The sequence below is a fragment of the Lineus longissimus genome, chromosome 4, assembly GCF_910592395.1.
Source record: "Lineus longissimus chromosome 4, tnLinLong1.2, whole genome shotgun sequence".
Taxonomy (NCBI): domain Eukaryota; kingdom Metazoa; phylum Nemertea; class Pilidiophora; order Heteronemertea; family Lineidae; genus Lineus; species Lineus longissimus.
In genome coordinates this window covers 20,403,212-20,427,754 of record NC_088311.1, presented here as the reverse complement: position 1 = coordinate 20,427,754, position 24,543 = coordinate 20,403,212, and the positions used below count along the sequence as shown (strand labels likewise).

The 24,543-nt window shown below is 41.7% G+C and overlaps 2 protein-coding genes across 3 annotated transcripts in view; one reads left to right on the top strand and one right to left on the bottom strand.

Annotated features, from left to right (window-relative positions):
- The first annotated feature begins 107 nt into the window (after positions 1 to 107).
- LOC135486600 (uncharacterized) lies at positions 108 to 6,071 on the top strand. The gene is made up of 9 exons (XM_064769532.1): positions 108 to 219; positions 910 to 1,259; positions 1,589 to 1,775; positions 2,306 to 2,560; positions 2,914 to 3,257; positions 3,775 to 3,958; positions 4,250 to 4,572; positions 4,991 to 5,201; positions 5,403 to 6,071. The coding sequence occupies exons 1-9, from the start codon at positions 138 to 140 to the stop codon at positions 5,657 to 5,659; spliced, it is 2,193 nt and encodes a 730-aa protein (XP_064625602.1). The 5' UTR covers positions 108 to 137; the 3' UTR covers positions 5,660 to 6,071.
- The window catches only part of LOC135486599 (uncharacterized), a 39,644-nt gene continuing 21,160 nt past the window's right edge, over positions 6,060 to 24,543 (bottom strand). Inside the window, exons 15-30 of one of the 2 annotated variants that reach the window (XM_064769530.1) lie at positions 23,343 to 23,801; positions 21,606 to 21,800; positions 20,267 to 20,665; positions 18,635 to 18,985; positions 17,635 to 17,861; positions 17,060 to 17,168; positions 16,342 to 16,538; positions 15,312 to 15,495; positions 14,240 to 14,607; positions 13,445 to 13,646; positions 12,808 to 12,982; positions 12,358 to 12,525; positions 11,555 to 11,893; positions 11,240 to 11,373; positions 9,601 to 10,213; positions 6,060 to 7,826 (exon numbers count right to left, since the gene is read on the bottom strand). In XM_064769530.1, coding sequence (XP_064625600.1) covers positions 9,618 to 10,213; positions 11,240 to 11,373; positions 11,555 to 11,893; positions 12,358 to 12,525; positions 12,808 to 12,982; positions 13,445 to 13,646; positions 14,240 to 14,607; positions 15,312 to 15,495; positions 16,342 to 16,538; positions 17,060 to 17,168; positions 17,635 to 17,861; positions 18,635 to 18,985; positions 20,267 to 20,665; positions 21,606 to 21,800; positions 23,343 to 23,801 — 4,103 coding nt within the window. In that variant the 3' untranslated portion in view covers positions 6,060 to 7,826; positions 9,601 to 9,617. The remainder of the gene's footprint in view (positions 7,827 to 9,600; positions 10,214 to 11,239; positions 11,374 to 11,554; positions 11,894 to 12,357; positions 12,526 to 12,807; positions 12,983 to 13,444; positions 13,647 to 14,239; positions 14,608 to 15,311; positions 15,496 to 16,341; positions 16,539 to 17,059; positions 17,169 to 17,634; positions 17,862 to 18,634; positions 18,986 to 20,266; positions 20,666 to 21,605; positions 21,801 to 23,342; positions 23,802 to 24,543) is intronic. The other variant, XM_064769531.1, reaches the window with a different exon arrangement.

Sequence of the window (24,543 nt, the reverse complement as noted above, 5' to 3'; positions counted from 1 at the left end):
ACGGGGCAGCTATCAATCCAATCAATTAGATCGTCATCAAGTACAGGTCAAGTTCCTCAAAGAGTTCGATAACTCACAATCGATTGTTTAAATGTACGACGCCAAAATGTTCTTGATCTTGATTTGGATGGGCCAAAATGATCAGGTCTTATAGGATATTCTGTGTCTTCGTTGCGTATGCATGTGGTCGAAGCGACGGGACGTTGGTGAGGACGCAAGGTAGGGCGAAATAGAGAAGTTAGATAATTTCGTTTTACCTGTTTTCATTCCATAATGTAATCAGTTACAAGAATATTTACTGCTCAATGACATTCATTTGAAGTGGTTACGAGCCGAAGGAATACTCAAAGCAAGCTGTTGTTATTATTTTTATTTTAAAAGTACATGTAGAAGATAATTCAGAATTGGTCTTGTTCCAGTGGTCTATAGACGAGCGCAAAGCTGGGCGCCATGGTCTTAAGACTAGCGCAAATATGTGCTCCATGACTACTACAACTCAATGGTCTTCAGATAAGCTAAAAGTTGGGCGCCATGATTGCAACTAGATGGTCTTTAGAACTCATATCTGGGCGCCATGATTGCCATCACTAGATGGCCATTATACAAGTTTTAATAATTCTACGATTCATAATCGGACTTCCAGTAGCCGTTTGAAAAGTCCATCTTCAAGATCAACAATTGGCGTCATAATTGGAACTGTGGTTGTTTGTTGATATCAATGCTACCAAGAATAAATACAGTCTTTATGAATTCTTCATGCTACGCGTCATAACAGATTGCAACTATGATAGCATTTTGATGATTCGGGGAATGGCATACTAACGTACATTGGGTGACAGTTTTTTTTATAAGTTCTACACAATATACTTCACACGTATACGCACAGTTTATTAAACCAATTGTTTACAGTGATAGAGAGTATTTGCGAGTGTCGCTCAGGAGAATGGCGGAGAGGAGATGCATTCCTTCAAGGCGCCTACAGCTCGATCAAGATCCAGCCATCAGTGAGGCTCGACGATCGTCTGCAACCAGACGACATGCTGGCGGGATCAGGAAAGGTCACATCATTCAACAGAAATGATTGGACAACCGCAGTCTCACGTGGACACGATATTTACATCGTGCTTGAAGACGACAGTGCGCTTCATGACGTCATTGTCAGGCGAATACGGTTTAACGCACAATGGGTACAAAAGGTAGAGCTGCAGGTTTTAAAGGTCGGCCATTTTGGAAGAACGTGGAAAAGTATTGCCAAAAAGGTAGATCCAATTCAAATACATGTATAACTTTACAGATAAACTTATCAAATGCCAAACAGTCAAACAATGTTTTTGAAGATGAAAATGTTGAGAAAATCTCACCGTTTTAAGAGACGGCCTGCTATCCGTTTAATAGCAGGATGTGTCAGTTAAAATCTGTCCGTGCCAAGGAAGAATCCATTTTCTTAAAACCAGACCTCAGTATATATAAAGGAGGCTATTTTGTATACCAAAGGGTACAAAGGCAGGCATTATTGTTTGGTATTCAATAAATTACGAAGCTTCTTTTGCACTTTTGCCAGTACATTTCAGACAATTTTTCTTTGCAGCCGATTCCCAAAGACGACCGAGTGACCGAGGTCGACTTCAAATTTGCTTCTAGACATTGCAAGAAGAACTGTTATGGTCTGGAAGGTTGGCTGATTCGGATCCTGCTTCAGCCAGTGGACGTGTGGCACGTGGCAGAGATAGAGGGGTTGGTGTTTGACCTGTGTCAGAGCAAAGCTGCTTATGATGGTTAGTAAACACCTTTACGTTCTTGTACATATTTTTAAAAAAGAGAAATCAGGCATTGAATGAAAAAGTGATGATGTGAATACAACTCCGTTTATCACGCAGTGCAACCTACATATATCGGTAGACCTATAGTCCCGGTCTACAGTATATTTATTGCTATGAAGTGGCCATGCATATTTTTTTGAATAGGCCTATCTACATCTCTTTACACCAATTCGGTGTCGAAGTTTGAATGTCCGAGGATAGAATGTCCGTGGAACAAAATATTCTGATGCGCTTTACTCTCACAGCTATGAGATGGTTAAGGTCTCTGCAGAATCATATTTTAATTGTATTTTGACGGATTAAAATCCGTCAAAATACAATAGGGACCGGACATTTTTTCAACTTCTACATCGGCCTTCATGAAAAAACGGGGTTTTAATTAAGAGGGAAGAATGTGATGTCTTGTCCTGGAAATAGCACGATTTTTGTTTTCTTGTTTTATTCAGTGAAGCCTAAATATTTCCTGTGTCATCATTCATTTCCAGCTATACCGAAACTTGAATGCCTCCAGACGCCAGACGGAAAGGACTATGTTGGTGACCTAAATAAAGGAGTGTCTGGGAGGCCATGCCTTCTGTGGTCTTCGTCAGACTTCTATACAGCCCTAAGGTTACGATTCCCAGACGGTCTCTACGGAGCAGCCAACCGATGTCGGAACCCCTCCTTCGCGACGTTCGGCCCGTTTTGCCTGAATATGCTCAATGGGAAAGTAGAAAAAGAACCATGCCACTTGTCACCTTGTAAGTGTTAAAGAAAATTGAATTCGTATCTTCAAACTTTTAGTTGCCGTCGTTGGGGGAAGCAAAAAAGATTGTGAACTATATTCCACCTTGTCAGCATTTGTCGCATTTTCTTTGAGTGACAGAATATCCGAACAAGAATTTCAGGTGCCAGATGGAGCCTTTGAAAATATCATGATCACACACAACGATTTGTTTGAGGGGGATGTTGTCTACGCCTACGTCGCATGACCTCATGTATGCCAACTGCTCTCACTGTCACACTACAAGTGTTTCCCCATATTCTTGGGTGTGTACCGAACAGAATGTGCGACCTCCAGCAAACTTCACGAAAGGGATTTACTTTCATCCAGGTACTCTGCCGAAGATTTCCACAACCGAAACCACCTGCGAGATGGGTGAAACCTCCTCATTCTTTTGGGGCAGTACCGATGGTGTCCAGGTGGCCTCGTCGGTGACTCTCCGCTCGGAAACCGGGGGCCCAATCAACGAGATGGAAATATTCTCCTGGGCAGCTACGGTCCTGATGGCGGATGAAGTCGAGTGGTCGGGGCTGCCTGATCCTTCCTTTGATCTAATCTTTGCATTTGAGCAAGAGATGGTGATCTCTGCATTCACCATCTTTACGGCGAATATGACAAAATTGACGCTACATCACAGCAAGGACGGCCGGCAGTGGACGCCGTCGCATACACTGGTAAGTCAGGAAGACGTCTTTTCGAAAACGAGAACGGGGTTTCTTTGGGGGGGGGGGGGGGCTTAAACTCAGTCCGTGTCAATCACAAGACTGGTGCATGTAGTCCGGGCAAGGTCTTGAAGTGATGCACACAGCATGGTTTCCAGTTCTGCTTCTTCTAGTTACCATTGTCTGTAGGCGGTGGACTGAGAATTCGAGGACAATCCTGCAGTTAAGAACAAGAGATAATTCAATCATCTAGCGCTGGCACCGTGCGGTGACCACCAAGTCAGATCTCCCCTACTTCTATGGATAAAGACTTGACTTTGTGGAATCACAATCGCATCATCTCAATGCCTGGCAAAAGTTTTTAAAACTGAGCTTTTAACGCTTGATTCCAGACAATTGTCTTTACCTCCAGACAATTAGACCTTAAAGGTGACGGAACATGCAGGAACTGCAGACACCTCTCGCAACACAACCGACCACTGCTATACTGCTCTCTCAAAATGGGTCAAAAATGTCTGTCTAATTCCAGGACATACCGGTAGAGAAGAAAACCACACTAGACCGCTCGTCCTGGCGGTTCACATCCTCTGCTTGCCTGTTCAAGTGCAGCGGGATAAAGGCCACCTACATTCGACTCATCTTGGTTGGAGTCGGACTACAAGTTGTTCCCAAGTTGGCTGGAGTTGATATAATGGCCTGTAGACCTTTTGAAGGTTAGGTGTTCCTTCACCCGTCGAAGAACATGCTTCCGTTGATTTTGTTGTCAAGATAAAAAGAAGAGGCGTCACTTCTGAACAACCTGGTTAGTCGGTGCAGCGTCACAGCGACAACAATCATAATCCAACAGCCAAAAATCCCGATACATCAATTATTCTATTTCATACTGCGAGTTGACTTTTTTACCTTTACACCGCCGACAACAAATACCGTTATTGGCCGATTTGCTTTAATTTGTTTTCTCATCAACCAACCTAGAAAGTTATGACACATACCATCTTTTACAGATCTGCAATCAGTGTGTGAATTCGGCCCAAGCCGAACCTTGGACTTGGCTTATGCGCAGCACGTAGACTTGTACTCAAACTTGGCAATGCTAAACAATATCGAAAACATACTGTACGAAATGAATGAAACGCTCTATGTCAGAGCTGACCCGGTTTCGTTCCGAGCAATCTTGGAGGAAGCTGAGGAACCTTTTGTAGAACTCTCCCTGCGGTCTTCGCGGAGTTTTACCGTCAAGAGCGTTACCATCCAGTCGTGGTTTGTTCGGAAAGTCAGGTTGCTGGGCAGCATGGATGGGAGGAGATGGAATACGATAAAGCAGAAGGTAGGTCAGGTATCCGTGACGTCCAATAAAATATATATCATGATGCCAAACGAAGGGTCCATTTCAAAGCTAATTGATTATCGGCTTGGTGTTTAAAAAGGCGACGCAAACACGTCCCGTTTATTTAGTATGTGCACACGATTTCGCAATTTACGAACTTCCTGCCCTTGCTCACATGCGTACGCAAGAGCCCAGACTCCCAACTATGACAACTGCGTATGGCACACAGATGGCTGGGATTTGCTCAGATTTGTTGAACGGAATACGAGAATGTTGTCGAGTGAGTGCGTCGCCATTTCGTTCACCTTTGAGCAATCAGCAATGTGGAATGACCGCACGATTTTGATTTTGAAAACCTCTGATCGATTGAGCAGTGGTAAGAGAATAAGAGCGAGATTATTGTTGTGTTTTGTTCTAGATTGTCATCCACAACGGCAGATTGCGAGAAGGTTCACCTTCTCACTCTCGATTCTGGCCAAAGACCATCTTTCGCCTTGAGGCAGGGAAGTGTCCGCACTCTTGTAGAGGTGTTAGGCTGAAATATCTCCGCTTCGAGTTTGATGGTGGCGAGTCCGCACAGGCGCCGTGGTTCAGGGGCTTGAAATTGGACACATGCTTCGATCAGGACGGTAAGTGTCATATCTCTTTTAATGGTCAGCTGAATTGAATAATGAATCTTGCAAACCTTAAGTCAACCATGTCGAATTCTTTCTAGTATTCCTTCGACCTCACAGTAACAGCTGGGACCAGCACACGAAATACAAATAAGAGTTACCGCGCACTTTGTTTGTACAGGTTAGTGTCAATCTTCTTCTTTGTTGCCCTTCTAGTAACGCCACCTACTGTCGAATGTAAGAGCACAACGAATGGGTTATCGTACAGCGGCCGTGAGAACAGGTCCTCGACCGGCCTGTTGTGTCTCCCCTGGAAAGATTCCCTGTTCTGGCGGCATTCAGACTTTCCCGACGGCACGGTGACCGAGGCGTCGAACTACTGTAGACATCCAGACACATACTACCAACACCCGAGAGGGCCATGGTGCTATACGGAGTACGGGGACAAGTACTGTGATATACCTATATGTTGAGAAGGCAGTACAAGCACAGAATATATTTGAATATTCTAAACTTGTGGAATGATGATGTGATTATTGAATATGTTTCAAAAGTAGTCACTCTCGCAGCTATTAGTCACCAATAACAATGGTTCCGACTGCGGATCTGTTGTTTTTGAAAACGTGACGTTCAGGCAAAGGTCTTCAGCAAAAGGTGGATTTAGGGATCGTCATGGTCTTATCGATCCTGGACTGTGCTGCATACAATCTGAGTCACAAATGCTCCACTTTCGATCTGCTCGATGATTGAAAAGAAGGGAACATGCATGGAAAAGGCAGAACCATGCGATTCCATTGGGTGAAACATTATATCAACATTCTTTCAACGTTTTTTCAGTGTCGAGAGACCTAAAAGAAAAATCCATGAAAATAATACAATGTCATACAATTTATTACATAATTTCCAAATATACAAATATACATCAACAAATAACAGACACAGATATCATGTAAAAAAACCAAGGTTTTTAAAAGTTAAGAAAGTCATCAAATCCCCTCCCAAAATGCAAATCTTACAATTGCAGATATTTGTAGAATGTAATCAATTGGAATGGTTGTTAAATGACCATGATAACCACAAGAGGGTCGCAGACTGCTGGTCTATACATGTATAGGGAGCAGAGAGTAAAAAGGTAACAGAAATTTAAGAATTTGAAGAGCAAATTAAATCACCATCCCGCTTAAACAGATGTTTTCGGACATCATACGAAGTTTTTTTAACACAACTCCTAGGAAAACAATAGGATTTGGAATGTGTTGCTGGAGATACTTAGTACACATTAAGTACTTTGCCAATGATATTGCCACTCCATCGGGTATAGACACACGTTCGTTGTAAATTCGAGCATTTTCAAGCATCTCGGCCAATCCATCAATTGCAACATTGATAAACATTTTGTTCGTGTAGAGAGGCATATTCGCTTTCTCATACATACTGTGGTATCCAAGTGTCATTAATTTCTACTGGGGAAATGTGCGAGTCTTACGAGGATTAATAGGGTTACCTGAACAAAGCTTGAGCCAGTTTCAACCCAGGTTGGAGTAAAAAAATGATACCAGGGTCTTGATTCTTTCTTCGTTATTTCATCGGAAAATGTCTTCCCATGCATAAAATAAAGCAGAAAGAAGCAAGACCCTGGTATTGCTGCAAGTATATTTCTGTAGATCTAGACTATATACATGTAATCGAATTGAACACAATTTGAGCTGGTGCTGCAGAATAAAGGCACCGTGCAAACATCAAAGACATGAATAAAGTATTATTATCTTAGATCCTTCAGACGAGGAGTTCCCCACATCCAACGCATACATCATCAGATGCGGCTACCATAGCAAGAGGGGAATGAGCAGATGCCTCTTTCCCCGGCCATAATTCAGTAAAAGGGGGCAAATGCCTCTTTTCCCGACCACGATTCAGCATGGAGCAAACACCGTGAATGGAGCCAAATACCCCTTTTCCTGGCCACGGTTTTAATGGAGGCAATTGCCACTTTTCACGACTACGAGTCAGTGAAAGGGGGCAAATGTCTCATTCAACCAGCAAGATTCGGTAAACACATCATAAATACATCTACTGCGAAATTGGAAATGATGTTTTTTTCCCCCCCCCCCCCCCCCCGACCAAAAAACAATAATTTCACAAATAAATAACTATGTCTAACTTACTACAGTGCAGAAATACTATTATCATGTATGGTAGCATGGATTGAAATAACTTATAAAAGTAGCTTTTGATATACACGAATAGCAATATTTTCTGAACCCTTTTCCCCAAAAACATATATGTACAGAAGAGGGTCTTGGGTTATTTAGGTTATGTGTGGTTTTCATTTAGAATCCAGTCCCTCTTTAGGCCGAGACTTAAACCACATGATAATCTGAGACGCTGTCCTTTACATTGACCAATGCATATTATGCATTGACTTCGTCAGTGCAATGTCTCGTTCACAATCGGATTCCAGCCGATGTTCAGCTATTCCAAGAACCATTTCTCGATCTTTTAAGTTGGATATCGTTGGCATGTTCCAATCTTGGTGTCGAACAGAGACGGGATTCTTAACCGGGATTTAAACGAACTTGTCAAATTTCTTTCGTATCGGTTTGGGCGTCGGTTCACGGGAAGGCTCCGTGTCCGATTCTTCTGAAAGTAGCAGATGCCAACAATTTATTAATTATTTTCACAAGGCAAACGGATTATGATGCTTTAACGATGTTGATGATGATGATTATGATGATGATGATGATGATGAGACGTGAATCAAAAGAGTCCGCCGTTCGTGTGTTCTTGGTGCTTCTGCACCAATACTCGCAATTATTGCTTCACGGCGTAAGCAGAGGAACAAAGAAAAGAAAAGAAAGTTGTGGGTGCGGTCATGGGTCCTAAAAAGACAACAGCAAAAAAGAATTGAGAGCAGTAGACAAGCTAAGCTTCAAAAACTTCCTTCGAAATTTTTAAAGCTTATTTTCCACGGCTAATTCCCCCTGTCCTTATACTGAATGTTTGGAAGTGGTATCATAATAACATGAATAGGCATCCTACAACTGAATTGACTTTTCAACATCTTCATTTTCCCCACTGAAAGGTCGCATGAGTGATGGCTACCGTTTTGTTCAATCACATGATTCCAGGTAAATCACATGGGACGATCCTGCATTCTGATTGGTTTATACCTCATTCAACAAGCTCAACTCAACATGCACATACTTTGGTCAACAAGTTTCAACAAGTTGAAGGCTGTTGGTCGGTTGTGGATCTCGCAGTCCACACTGGTCAACACTTTCACATATCAACAAGCGTCAACTCCTTGTTGAACCTTGTTGAAAGGAAAATGTTGACCCGTGTAGACAGGGCTCGATGGGTTGTCACACGTACGCGGCCCCACTGCCAGAGAGATTTTGACACCCAGTTTCTTGAGGCGACCTCGAACAGTTATATGCCCGGCGCACAGTTACTCCGAGATTTCAGTTACTATGTACGTTTTATACTATCCAACGGCCGACTTTGAAATAATTCACAGAAGTGATGAGCATACAGTGTTTGCATCTTGCAATATGTACATTGTATGTTTACATTAGTGCAGGCTGCATACACCCATAGGGTAGGCCTACTGTACACAAAGACGATCCATTTATAAATGTTCTGTCCGCATCGTTTCAGGCTCTGGCGCCCCAACTACCGTTTGAATTCCTTTGAAGTTTGTATTTATTGATCTGTGATCTGCTTCCAAAGATGATTTTAGTGTTTAGGATTGTCAGCGAAGTATTAAAAACGATCGACATTTCATTCAAATCCAAGACTTCATTGGTTACGGAAATAAAACACTTCTCTTTGGTCACAAATCAGATCAAAAACCAAACTTTAAAAAAAATCCGACCAGTAGTTCACACTCCAGAGCCCCAAACGATGTGGACAAATCACTTATGAATAGACTTTAAGAGCCGAGACGTGCAGTAGAGTATCTAATAGTACGCTAGCATATGGTGCATGGGTCAGCAAAGCTACAACCGGGCTATACATACAAGCAAGTCCTTGATTCAAGTGATATACCAGGTGCATATTTTTACCAATTTTTCCCGAGTGTATATAATGTCATATTTTTCATCATGTATCCAATCACATGTTGCCTAGTTCTGAGCAATCGGGAGTTCCAATGGAAAAACTGTGATGGGTCTTGAAAAGAATGCTGAATGTCACTTTTGATATTTTCATTCTCAAGGGACGGTGTATGTGATCATTGTGCAAGATGTTGCAGAAACAGAAAGTTTCTAAACTAACTCCCTTAAATGTAAGTATTATTCCTGAAGTAAGAAACATAATAAGGCATACAATGGTTAGTTACATTTCGTCAGGCTACAGTATTAGTAATACAGGCAGTTGGCATTGCTATATACTGCGGTCTTAATAAACTGTTTACTTTATTTCCACAAATCGTTACTTCTTAGACTTTGCAATGGCTTCTTGTTCTTCAATCATAGTTTCTCCCCAGAGATGGAAAGTTGCAGCTCCAGCAGATATAAGTTTGACCTCTTCCAGGTCCAACTGGCCATACAGAGACTTCGCCCTTTTCGCAGCATTGGGGTCCATTTTGGCAGCATCCAGTTCTATACAACGCCTCTTTAAGCTCTCTTTACCAGTCTTGCCAACAAGAGCCTGGACAGTCTTCCAGACTTTCGTCTCTGCCTCCTTGTGTCCAAGTAACAAGAAGGTCGCGGTCATGACGGTATGAACAGGCACTGGTGGCTTCTGGTAGCTTCTAATTTCAGCAACTGTTGATTGCTTCAAGTCCAATATTCTTCCCCTGATCTGTCTCAACCTCTTCAGCTGTACAACAACCTTATCTGCTTCGATCAGCTCTGGTGCGAGATGGTGCGCAAATCCTTTGTTATGAACAGTGTTGATGGATTTCTCAAGGTCATCGAGGTCCCTCTTTATGATTGAAGACACGAGTTGTTCTCTGGCTTTCTGTATCTTGGCTGGATCAAAGGGATCAACAGGGGGCACCAACACCGCTCTTCCCCTCAGATTGTCTATAAAACGAAGATTCAAGATTGAAGAATATTTCAAATGAGGAAAACCAAAAAAGAGAAGGCTACAAAACGACGATTGAAGTTAAAAAGATCTATAAAATGAAGATATCAATACTTGTATTTGACCAGACATAAATTTGCTTTAACATTCGTATGACCACAAAACTGACCTTCAGCATGAAAATGACCCTAACCGAAATTAGTAAAAACCAACAATTTGTTGGCTACACTTTGCCAAAATTTCTAAATTTATACCGGACTTCCTCAAATAATTTTGCAGGTTTCTTCGTTTTATAGATCGTAAAATCTTCATTTTATTCAGGCTGTTGATTAACAGTTGGACGTTGAGAACTGTTTATTAAATTTTAATTAGAAGATGCTTTCAAAAACCGGCAGCAGATACGACAAATAGCTTGTTCAATTTTGCTGGAACCAATCTCGCAAATCTAAATCATCGAATCCGTTAGGACGCAATACGCCTGTATTAAGGAGGTGTCAATTCTGAACAAAGCCATTTTGAGTCACAAATTTGTACATGCCAAGAGTGGCAACCTGCTTTGTGAAGCTGATTAATAGCAGGATAGTAAAATTGAATTGTCCTTATTTTAGAAATTACACTGGAATGTAATTCCTGAAGACAGATAAAAAATCCAGTTACATTTTCCTTTACGATGGGGGTGCAAACACAATTGGCCGATTTTTCCATATCGGCTTAACTCTTTTGAAAATAATTTGTAATTAATATTTAATTGACATTTTCCAACGAGGTGTTCAACTGTTAACTAACATCCTGTATTAATTCAAGGTGCAAGTGTGGGTGCTTGGCAAAAATATTTGCGCGTACAATCTGCTGATTGAAATTGAGAATTTGAAGATTAAACATTTGCTTATCAGATATCTTCATTCTTTAGTTCCTTCAATCTTCGTTTTTAGTTATATACTCAGTGGTTGTTATTTTCTTCAATCCTCAATCCTCAATCTTCGTTTTGTGGACACCCCTTTCCCACACCAATGAACTTGACCTACCGTCTGACTCGCTCTCTGGTGTTGGTGGTCGCTTTTGCTTCTTCGGGGCTGGAGTGGTTGGTTTCGGTTGTACCGGTTTGTCCGGTACCTTCTTTGGAGCGACTGGGCGGCTTCCTTTAGGTGTTACAGGTACTCTGCAAGTGTTAAAATACTGACGAGCGAAAGGGACAATACAGAGAAAAAATCAACTTAGTCAAAATGAAATATTGTTACATCAAGATGATGTCAACTGGGCTTCATCAAAAAACTACTGAGAGCGTCCAGCTCCAACATTCGTCAGCGATCTTCCTCTCGAAGTGACCTTCACATACTTACCTCACTCTCCCGGGTGCTGCCTTCCTGGCACAGCAAATCACAGCAGTAACCAGTAGGGCGAACCCTAATGACATCAAAAAGCCAAGCATGAAGTTCCCTCCAATGGTGTCCAGAAACCAGTTGTCCTTTGGCTCGTAGGCGAACCTGGTGATGTTTAGGAGGCAGCCCCCGAACACTGGGTCGTCTTTGACAGATTGCTTCGGCCCGTGCGACGTTTCGTCGTAGTATCTCTTCAAGATGTCATCTGTCTCGAGGAACACTTTGTTATATTCCCGCGCATTCTTGGCATAGGTCGTGTTATCTTTGATAAAGTACAGCTGGAATACAGCCTTCCCATCCCTAGAAACAAAATACTTATTATGCACGTTTCACAACCCTCACGCGTATGAAAGACAGAGTACATGTACAAGTTTTCTTAATAATTTCATCAAATCTTGAATGGAATTCATGACACTTATTTGCAAAATTCCTCTGTACATATTGACACACAGAATTTCTTTCTCGGAAAATCTTAAAACCCTTTGTTCTGGAAAGATAGGGCCAAGACATAACATTTTCACAGAGGAATATATGATACATAAATATGATTGGTGCAAAATTCCTTATGTCTTCATAAAAGGTGGTGTAAAACATTACGCATATTCGAAGCATTGTGCTTCCCTGGTCGCATACTGGGGACGGGAAAAAGCCAAGGTACCTGACGTACAAAAATGTAGCCTACAATCATCACTGGCAGTGAACAGGCAGGTCTTTTTACCGAAACTACGGGCGCTGAGCGGGGGTCGCTGAGCCATCATACTTACTTTTCTGAGACATCGTGTATCTTCGGGATACACGGCGGACATAAAGTGGCCACCGATGCAAGAAAAGCTTCCTGGTCTGAGGCATTGTAGTCCGCCATGGGCTTGCATAGGGTCCAGTTACTCACGTGCTTCCAGTTTACGTACGTGTCTATACGGACTATGGCAATGCTGGAAGTAAAACGTGGAAGGAGCTGATGTGGGGAATCGAATTGTTGCCAGACAAAATGCAATAGGTCTACGTTCTCTTCTCTTACACATTTTTGTGATAAATGCACATAACGGGTACTGACTCACAAGTATTCATTGTTTATTAGACGTTTACTCAATTCTACTCTATTTGGAAAAAGTAAGGGCCAAGACATAAGGGTAAGTGGGAGGCGTAAAAGACGAAGCTTTTCCTCCTTCATTCGAACCACTATGACTTCAAGGGTTATCGCTTGTTATCCTTACCCTGAGAAATCCTCCTTCGGGTCGGTGTCCTTGCAAACCACCCTCACAAAGTATCGATCGTCCTCTTCATAAGGTGTATAGTTTGATCGGACCTGCCCGCTGTAGACGTCCGTCTTAAAGTAGTCGCTACCCCCAAACAATATGCTGATCTGGTCGTAGTTGACGTTGTTGTAGACTAAGATAAGAACGCACCAAGTGTTAACAAATGTGGCCAAAATTGCTAACAATCGCCACTTTCTTCAAGTTTATCTTAGGCTCGTTTCATGTGAGAGGGATTTTTTTGGCCGGACGACGAGATCGCATGAAAATAACTATTGGGAACTCGTAAAATCTGCATGAAAAACATATTTTGGTGCCCTTGAAGGCCTTTACCTCCCCTGCCCATCCTCCAGCTGGCCCTGCCATTTTTGAACTCGGAAGACGGCGCTAGTAAGAAGCACCAATTTTGACACTATAGAAGCGCTGATGTCGTACCTTAAAACGCCTGAAATTTGTAAAATGTCGTCACTGTGCGAGTCTGAAGAAGCACAACTGAGGCCGACTCTTCATTGGCTAATATCACAGGGACTCTTTATCAGGTCTAGCAGATGGTTGTCATGTGCCGTGAGGGCAATGGATGCAGAAGTGGCGAACTTACGGATATCGGCATCGGTGCAGCTGACTGTTGTCATAAGTTTGTCCACCTTTGCGGTGGTTGATATTTCCAGGTTGATATAGTCAGGGGTCACCCACTGAGGTCGCAAGTCGTTCACGTTCCTAATGTACACTGTCACTGTTGCTGTTCCCGTTTGCTTGCTCGTGTCCGTGGTCGATTTAGGGCCTGGTGAGACAGCATTCACCTAAAATAAAGGAAGACTCCTATGATTTATGCATTGTTATCTTGGCTCGGGACGCCGGAAGGCAGCACTAGATCGTGGAGGAGTGTCGGTTTCGGGCGCAGGAGGCATACATCAACCGGTGTAGAAGTTTCACGACCTGGGATGGAATTTCCTGGGAACGAAGGATTCTGTCAGTCGCGCTCTAATCTCCGAGACCTATTGACGGCCATGCCTTTACGATACACAAATTGCTTCACTCTAATACCTGATGTAGCTAGCACACGATACATATGATTTGAAATTTGAAATTGAATTTGAAGAATTTCCAATTACGTTAATACGTACTTAAAACTTTTTTTTCAGCATTTCCGTTGTGTAGACGGACATACAAGTATTATTATATATAAATACCAATTTTTTTAGCAAATTCGTAGGAAATAAAAGCATTGCGTATAACTGCATTTCTATTTTCTGGACCACTTGTATAATCACGAACGGCGTACCTCATTAAGATGAAAACGATTAACTTGATAAACGCTATGCGGTCGGCACACTTTGTCAGTTTTATTTTCAAAGTGATGGTATCATTGTGGCCCATACTTTTGTTCACCTACCTCAAATATGACCGATGAATATTTTTCGACATCAAGGCCACCTCTACACCTGATTTCTGCCTCGTTGTTGTCAAGTTGCACAATCGAAAACAGCTCATTTGCTAGGACCTTGTTGGGGTCGTTTGGATCTAATTGGTAAATCATCTGACCATGTACGCCGAGATCCCTATCCGTCGCCGTGACTGTAACCACTGACTGCGTGCTAAATGCATCCTCGAACAGAGTGGCGATGTAGGATGTTGGAGCAAAGACTGGGGTATTGTCATCAAGTCCAAGAACATTGACCTCAACCAACATTTCTGTACTCAGTGCTGGTACGTTCGGGGCGTCTGTGCGGGTCAAGGCACCATTATCTGAGCAACTAATGGCTGCAAAGTAAGTCGGAGATAAACTTTGCAATCACATGGTCGAAAGAGAAAGGGTACCCCAGGAAACTACAATCTGCAGGGCCGGCACACACAGTAGAAAGAAATCCTGAAGACGCCCGAGTAAGAAGATATGGGTGTGCGGACTGCCGAAAGACCAGAGACTTGATATGTCAATCAAACAGAATTAAAGTAGGGCGATTCCATTGGTTGCTTTAAAAGTGAATGTCATAGCCTCATTTGCCACTTTCCTCAAGCAGAAATACGGTAGGACTTCCTGTCAGTTGACAAGTTTTGACCAAACAAAACCCGTATGTGATCATGGCTGTGCTGTCTGTGCTGAACAAGCATGATAGCTTTCTTCTGATTGGTCTGTCAAGAAGTCCCGAATTGCTGCTTGAGGAAAGTGGCGAATACAGAAAGTGCTCGAAACCACAAGAATCATAAAGAGTAAGTGAAGACAATCTGAGAGACGGGCCCAAGGCCTTATTTCACCAGAAAATTTTCCAGCTGCTATCGCCGCTAGAACAAAACTTCGATTTGCCCCTGCTTTTTTTTAGATTATGACCAATACCCAGTGCGGGTTCGTTGGAGTTGAACTTCCACCTCCAAACAACTTGCCAGTGATTACTTAAAATAACCGCTATAGCCGAAAGAGGTAGAATCTGCGGGCTTTCAATCAAGCCTTTACGTGCGCTTGTACTTACAGATATAGAAATGATGAGGTGGGTTGTAATCGTCGTAGCTGATCGGTCCCTCTAATCGTAACGTGTTTCCGGCCATAGAGAAGTAATTACTATATCTTGAGTTGACAATGCCACAAGTAGGTCCGTCACCTTCTGGGTCTTTGAACTTCCCAGCTAAGTTCAATTTAGACGATACGGTTGATTTCTAAAGTAAATGTGATTTGCTTTACTCTCACAATTAAGGGTTTTGCTACATGTACATGTTTTACATATAGGTCTACCGTAGCAAGAACAGCTTTGACAAAGTTTTACTTTTATATATGGGTACCGATGATTATATGAGAAAATCAACAGGGACAACGAACCCTAACCGTGTACTTGCTAGCGTCCTCCCTTTCTCTTTATATGATTGATGCTTACTCGTTGCATTATCTAGGCCTACATACATGTAGATCTACAAACGATAGTAGCCGAATTAGGGGAATAAGTTTGCGGCATGTACAAAAACCTGTTTCCGAATCATTCGTAAACCTATTTTTCGACGTTTTCCGTATTTCGTTTCACCTCTTAGATTTAAGGAAAAACGCATCATTCGTTATTTCTCGCACGAGGGAAACGTCTTCCCGCTTTCAAAGTGCACCCGAGACGCATATAAAGCCATTTTTGCGAACACAAGCCGACGGACAACGAGATCGAATTTTAATTCACCCCGCTACCACGACGCAACGTTATTGGCATTGTCGCTGGAGCTATTATATCAATAAACTGACTACATGTAAATTAAAGTGGGAAACAGCTCAGTTTGCCGTTGCGGCAAAATTCTATATGCAGAAATAACAAATTCTGGCGGCAAACCGCTGCGGTTCTTAGGGTTTGAGCAGTTGCCCATGTTGCTGATGAAAAAGCATTTCTGCTGGTCCCAATTTTTAATATGATATTTCAAAAGCAGTTTTACCGAGTCAACTGGGAAAGAGACTGTATATATAAGATATACCATTTTAAAACTAGCACTAGCTGCCCACTGAACACTCATATGGTAAAAAAACCTTACTGTCTTAATCTCATATATGGTAATTCCAGTGGTATTTGGTTTAAATGTCGGTGCTCGGTTAAAGGCCTCCACCACCAATGTTATATTCTGGGAAACGCACTTCTGAGGGGAACCATCATCACAGCATTTGAATTGCGTCAAGTATTTGTTTAAGTTCTCGCGTATGATGTTGTTGTCAAAGTTGAGGAGAAGCCGATCTGGAAATACATGTTCATGTATGAATGCAAAGGAGAAAAACACCTTTTCTTTTTCTGTTCTTTTGTTGAGCATTCCAAGTTTCCAAGCAATTTTATGATTATAGGCGCTACGCACGAGAACAATTTTCTATTTTCCAAATGCTTGAAACATCAATGAGCCGGGATGTTTTTTTTATATATTTTACTAACTTGATAAGGTCATCTTTGTAATCAATTGAAAAAATCTGTCGCGAAACGCTATAAAAAAGTGAGGAGTTTAGACGGCCCGGTAAAACCCTAAGGCGGGAGTAAATTCGCATTCATAAATGTGAACAATTTCAAGGACACCAGACTAACATGCAAAGACCTACTCATTTATCTCCAGGGGCATATTTCATATCACTACGACCAAAATAATGGATCCAAGTTTTTGCCTGCATGTATGGTCGCATTCAAATTATGTTCTTGCGCACAACATAGTTGCCAAAAAAAAAATCGTCGATATACAACAGTTCTAGACACTTTACTATGTATATATTTACCCAATGAGTCAAGTTGAAACTTGGACTTGGCCTGCAGGTCGAATGGTGTGTCGTAAACTTTGAACGTAGATGTAGTTTTTTGGCCTCCATCTGGGTCTGTGCACTTGTACTGAAAATCATAAAGGATATATTTGAATTAACTCTTCGGGAGACAAAAGCAATAACCCTTACAGTTCCACCTACATCATAGAGAGAGTGACATTGAAATGCATGAAATATCAATGTCTTTGTCGAGACTAGACATTATAAGAAAAAAAAAATCACTCTGAATAATACCACTGAATGCTTTCTCGACGTTGCTTTTCTTCTACCAACCACTAGGCCTTACTTTCTATTTACTTTTTGCATTACCACAAAGAGTCACATCCAAAGTTGTTTTCAATTAGGAATTCATTTTGTGCTTCAGATAATGTTCAAACGCTATTGATATTTACTGCAAAACCAGTAAAATTATTCAATGCAGCATATGCCGGTCACCCATCCAATTGATGTCCGCGCCCAACGTTGCTTAACATCTAGATCTGGAGACAACGCGCCATAAAGGAATCCCTCCATGGTCGGCGTATTACACTTACATCATACAGATGGCAGCCATAACAATGAAGCTCCGGAACTTTGATCTCATTTGTTGGCGGAAGCTTCATTGTCGGGGCCTCATTCACATCTTCTATATTTATGATAACCTTATCCATCACCGCCAGATTATGACTGTCCATTACAAAGATGTAGCACGTGTAGGTTTTGGTTGTCTCGTAGTCGAAGCCAGGGTCTTTCTTGTGTGTAATGGTCAGCTCCTTGCCATCTGCAATTGAATTATGTTAACCGAAATATATAGGAAGTGACTACATGTATTTGGCGAGCCTGGCTTACCAAACTTTTTTTGCCCTGAATGGACAGCTGAACTCATTAATATTCTTATAGTTGTCGAAGAGCTCATTGTCATTCAATGGCGAAGAGGACAACAACACTACTGGAGTTATAGCGAAGGACCTTAGCAATGTACTCAATGCATTTATTACGCTACAGTTGATCACATGCTCGTGTATATTCCTCTCCATCGATTTTTGACAAGAACACGAGTTTAGTTAAAGAAAATGAATCGAGAGCGAAAAATCAGCCATTGTTAATTATGCGCATATTAATTCAAATATGTCGTCACTGCTCTCCGATTGGCTAACGTGTTGTACAATCTCCGGTTCACAAAACAGACAGAGTAGAATTTTTTAACCTGTTTGGCAAGCCGGGCTTGCAAGCCAAACTGGGTTGTTTTTCAGTGCTGTTCGGTAAGGGGCTCTCCAAACAGGGCAAAATATTATGCCTGCTCGGCGAGCGGCTTGCCAATTCCCAACGAAATATATATTTTTGACCTAACATTAATAGTATTGTACATGTAATTTACATTTTACATTATATGTGCATGAAGTAGAGTGGTACAGTTATTGCCGTGGATGGTGCAATTACATGTATAGCTCCTGGCGTGCTGAAAAGAGCTGGTGTTACACATCAATGCACACTGCATCGTAGCGGAGCTTTCATTGTACCACCTTACCTTACAGCAGAATTAATGTTACCTACTTGCAGGTGGTGTAACAGGCAGGCAAGAGAAGATATTCTCGACAGGGTTGCACTGGCACCTAAAGCTGAGAGCATTGGTGTCATTATCAACGGCGGTCACGGTGATCACATTTAGGTTTTCCGCAGTGACATCCTCCTTGATCGTCACAGGGATAATGGGTTGTGTCCATGCCGGAGGGTCATCGACGGGGATTATGTCCACTGTTATTTCAATAGTATTGCTGCACAACGTTTTGTTATTTGTCCCCCTGGCCGGTGGCTCTGGCGGGCCATTATCGCAGGCCTCGATTTGAACTTTGTATGTGGTGACAACGTCTTTGCGGACGAGGTTGGAGTCTATTTCCAGTATATCTGAAACGAATGTCGAAATCAGTTGTCGCATATAGTGACATACATGTAAAGAAAAAGGTGTATTACTTGTATCACACACACTTAAACTACACTCTGTAGATCCTGTCAAAGAAGGATTATGTCGAAATTAATGACACAGTAACCATTAATTCACAGTTTTTGAGGGATTACCCGTAAACAGTAAGGCAAGTGTAGACTTATGAGTTGCCCCTAGATGTCGCTGCGTCTTTTTGAAAATAGTCCTGCCCATTCGTTTTGATTTTATCGATGAACACCTAACAATTTGCTCTGGCAATCGGTAAGATTTTGCGACATGTATATATCGCTTTTTTTAAACATGTGAGGAGGACCTATCAATCCCAGTGATGTAAGATGCACGAGGAGAAAGTGGAGAAATCTTGTGGGCGACCTATTCTCCACTTGGGGTTACATGGTTAAAGTCAAGTAAGTCGCCAGAGCTAGACGCCATGGTATTTCCATTGCATAGTCGAATGAATTGATGAGAACTTGCAAAAGGATCCTTGTTTAAAATACAGGGATGAAGGCATACTGCCCATATTGATATTATCACCTACTTCGTACGATATCTCACAAACCAATGCACCAACATCAAAGTTATTTTCAGCATACGTGTCAGACTTTTTGTTGGCTAATCAAAGAACATAAAGCAGCAATAAAAATGCACGAGTTCTAAATGTTACCGTATGAAGAAGTTGATGATATTCAAATGTTAGCTAGACTGTTCATAGGCATATCATCAAGAATTGATTAAGACTAGACTAAGAATGTGGAGGCGATACAATAGCACTAGGTTCCAAATTCTGACAATAGGGGGCATTTACAGTATCAGCCGGCGCCTATGTATCCGACTGGTTCTCACTTGATTTTTTGTTTTAAAAATATGTGTTCCAAATACTTGGTAGTACTTATTAAAGAATTGTATTTTAAAAGCGAGGTTCCAAATCTCTTATCTCTCTAAGAATCAGACTACCCTGGCAATTATGATAATAAGACGAATGTTTTCACACTTTGACGAATATTGTATACCCTCCTTTAACTAAATAATTCGCAGTTCCTCAAAGTTACATGGTCTCATTTATTTCGTCTTGGTTATCTGACCATGTTCACAGTGAAAGAATCAATATGAATGATAAAACCATATAATGACCTCGGGTAAAGTTGTTATCCCCTTTGAAAAATACCCGTTTTATGGCCTTTTGAACTCTTAATTCTTGATAATATGCATATTCCAGTTTTGTTAAAAAGCTTTGGAAAATTTACGTTTCCCCAGAGTGCCGTTCTTTATTAGAAAAGGATTTGTGTCTCCTACTGGTAGGGTAAGGTTCATCGTGAAGGATGCAATCGAAGGGGTATCAGCGGTATCTTCGTCTGTGAACGTTATTTCGAAAATGCTGCCAGAGTAAGATTCGGGGACACCGATGTGTAACAGTCCCCTGGAATCTCCACTAACGCCTTTGCTCGTTATTGTTGTAGGATCTGGCTTTTCAGCAGCCGCGATCGTCGGCTTCTCATTGATGTTGATCAGGTTTATTTTTAGAGTACCAGTCGATGATGCTCCATTCGCTCCATCCTGGTCTTTCACAGCATACACAATTGTGAATGATGTCGTCGGTATTTTTTCGAAGTCGAGAGCCTGCGCAACCTTCACTTCCCCAGTTGCTGTAAAAATAGAACACGATACCCCGTCATTCATCAAAACAAGCATTTCTGTGTTGAAGTTCCATATACAGTATATATACTGTATATATATTTATACTGTTAACGTTGCGCCGGCGCTATTACGCACAATCTTTTCGCAAATATTGAAATCGGCCAAAAAATATTCTGACTGAAAAAAAAACGAAAGAAATTTGCAATCCGAGCCAAATTTCAGAAAGTTTTGCCAATCGAAAAAATCAAATGGCGCAAAGATGTAGCGGTTTCAGTTAGAGCAGAAATATCTTCCATGCCATAGATTTGTCACTTTTCTTATATTTCTAGTTTGTTTTACTTGTACACAATTTTTTGGCACGAAAGGACAAAAATGCTACAAAAATACACATGAATTTTTGCTACATTGATTTTTCACGAGATATAGGCCTAATTAGGGCGGGGCGTGAAAATGTTTGTCAAAACCGGGAGCGCACTGACTGACTTAGGTAAGTGCCTGCGCGATCATGTAAGGTTTTTGAATTCTGAAAACCCTTCAAGGGTTTTCCTTTTGTTGGAAAACCTCTAAGGACTGCAAATTTGTTTTTGGCCATAAAACTTCAAAGGTTTTCAAAAGCTCCAAAACCTTTATTTTTAAGAGTGTACCTCCATGTATGTAATAAATACTATTAATTCCGCCTATCATTACTATTAACTGGGGGGGGGGGGGGGGGGGGGGGGGTATTAATTTGTACATCCCAGCACTAACGGAATATCTAACTTAAAAGAACATCAATCTTTTTTTTTTAATATTCGGTTCTCAAAAGGTTAACACTAACTTTTAAGGTCACCATTTATGTGAGCTTCAAGAACCTTTTCCCTACTTAGGCCCAAACTTTATCCGAGAAAACCTGTCACAAAAAGCCGCCCCGCCTTGGGACATTCGGTATACATGTATATATATACTTACCTTGGTCTAAGGAAAAGTAACCATCCCCATCACCGGAAACTTTTTCGTATGTTAATATTTCTTTGGGAGGCGTTACGGGATTATCAGTGGGGTCAGTTCCTTCCAGTGTGAACACAACATCATTAACTGGGGTATTCTCTTCAACTTCGAGAGTTTTGCCAGCAGGAACATCCATTCCAGTTCCAGCCTTGAAGACTGGAAAGAAGAATAGGAAGGTTTCGTGATCAAACGACCTCTGTCGGCCATATAGATAGTAGTACTTACAAGATCCATTGTACATAAGGTAACTTCCACCTTGCTTGTGACAAAAAGACTCTAAAGTCTTTACATCAAAATCCAAGCTGATGAACCTTTTAGGAAAAAATGAGTAGCTTCGTCAATGTACTACAAGCACATGTCCATGTACCTACACTGCTTCATGCACTGTCAGCAGTTCGGTCATCTCGAAAATGTCCAACGCCGAATTTAGTCATCTGGACTTGCATGCCAAAATCCCGTAGAGTATCTAAACATATCATCATCAAAGAAAGGTATTTCATTTCTTGGATTTACACCACACGGTGTAACTAAAGTGAATAAATAAGTTTTTCAACGAGTAAGCAAACAGGTATATTTTCTGGGCATAGCTCTTTTAGGCCTACGTTGGTCGTATACAGTGGTTTTCTTTGAGCCACAAGTATATAGAAATGAATATATCTGTTGCTGCATAATGCCAGTCAAAGTTATGGAAACCGTGACAAAGAAATCTAACTTTACCTAGTTAGCCGTACCACGGATGTTCAATGTTAGGTAAATAAGTTAATATTGTACCGGCAGTTAATCAAATACTGGCGTTATAACAATAAACAAGATGTTGCTTGGGTAGTGCTTGGGATGAGTTCGTTGTCCGGTGAAGATGACGTCATGGCCTGAAGTCGTCAATCCATTGCCGTAGTTTATACTAATGTAAATACAGAGAGCTATTAAAAAACCCCTGCTAAATCTGATATGTCCCCAATTTGGACTAGACGCTTCACCTTGAACGACGAGCGAACAGCCTACTGGCGAATTCCGCAAGCCATTTTAAGGTATATTTACACTATGCATGTGTGTCTCTCTTGGCGATCCGACTTCTCATCCAAGGTGGTCTGTTTTGCAAATCACTTTTTAAAAATTCCGGCCAAAAGTAGAGATAATGTGGCAAATTTCTAAAGCACTCGTGTGCGTGTTCTCCCCATGGCAATCTGTCCCGAATGAATCACTTCCTGGTACACCACGTGTGGACGTGCGAACGAAACTCACTGTGTAAACAGATTCACCCTTACGTCAAGGACGTATGCGAAAAACGGATAAGTCCTGGACATACATGTTCATGTAAATGTACGTCAAAGACGCATAGTATAAATAGGCATTGAGGTTTTTTCTGTCATGGAGTGCAAACCACATATATCTGAAAGAGTTACTTTCATATCAACAGAAAAGGATCTGCAAACCACAAAATTGAAATCGCCAAACATATTTTTTGAGTTAAGAAATGGAAGAAATTTCGTAACGTTTTGACGAGTTGACAATGACGAAAAAAAGAAATATTCGTTTGTGCATACACAATCGAGATATGGAAGAGTTACCATTCATGGAGACCATCCATGTATCGGAATGGGCGCGGTACCAGTACCCATCCACCCCCGCCTAAATCCAATGCACATGCACAAGCGCATCCAACGCTTATGTATAAGGGCTGCTGACGTCTTGACTTACCTGGCTTGCAATTCGTATGCAGAGGAGGCACAGAAGTAGTCGTTAAACATGCTTCGTTGTTTGTCGAGTCACTCTCCTCATAGTTCGGTGTTGCCGAAGGAGCGAAAACAGTGCAGCAAACTCTAGTTACACTCGTACAATCTGCAGGTGGCAACACACCAAGAGTCACTGTCCCCGTCAATGTGATGGAGGGACCATTCGGAACACCGCCAGTAAGCTGAGAGTTAGCGTTAGCCGTAATTGTTACTGTTTCTTCATCAGGTGTTCCAATCTTGACGCCCGTTGCATTCTGCATGGAGCACTTGGCACCGAAGTTGGGAGTGGCCCCAGCTGCTGGAATTGTATCAGGTTCTGCGTTCCTAATTACGAGGTCGAATCCTAGGAGAGCTTGGCTTGGTGACACATAGTCTTTCAACGTGATTGGGCCATTTTTCTCCGTAAGCGAAATGGCTTCCACATCTAAAAAAAACGTGATACTTAAATAGTTAGAGCGGAATTGAGGCAAATTACAAAATATATTCGAGCATTTTTTAAAGGGACTCTATAGGCAGCAGCTAGGTAGGCAAGACAAAGTTACACGCGGTCGCCGATATGGGCCTCTCCCATCTTACAGTATACGACAAAATCATTCACACTTGTACGACTATTTAGTGCGGAATTAAACATGACCCAGTGCTTTTACAGTGCATTATAGACAACTGAAGACGGCCAATTTAACCCTCCTGCTCCTGCTTATAGCCCCCCCCCCTTTAAAATTATGGGATTTTTTAGTAAATTGAATTGAGATTAATTCTTGAGATTTTCTTCGAATTGAATAGAAAAGAAATGACAAAAGTTCTAGCTGTGAATGACGGGGGTAATACAGAGGTTGCGCATCATGAACGACTCCCACTCTGACTTCAACCCCGAGAGTAAATTGCACATGTCAATATTACAATTGTCTAATGACAACTTCGATTCAACTGAACTGACGAACGTTTCACTGGGGAGTTTTAGTGAGTTCTTGCAGTGCCCCCGAAAAGTCCACGTGAATGCCTATTCCATTGTTCGTCCTCGTTATCAGGAGGTCAAACAATGGGCCAGGCGTACGTAGGCGCTTTAAGGATCGGTAAGAGGACTAGCAGTAAGTAGTCAGCTTCAGGCTGATACCTCTCAGATCTTCTTACTTTCAAGTTATTTCATGAGGAGAAATGATGCTTCT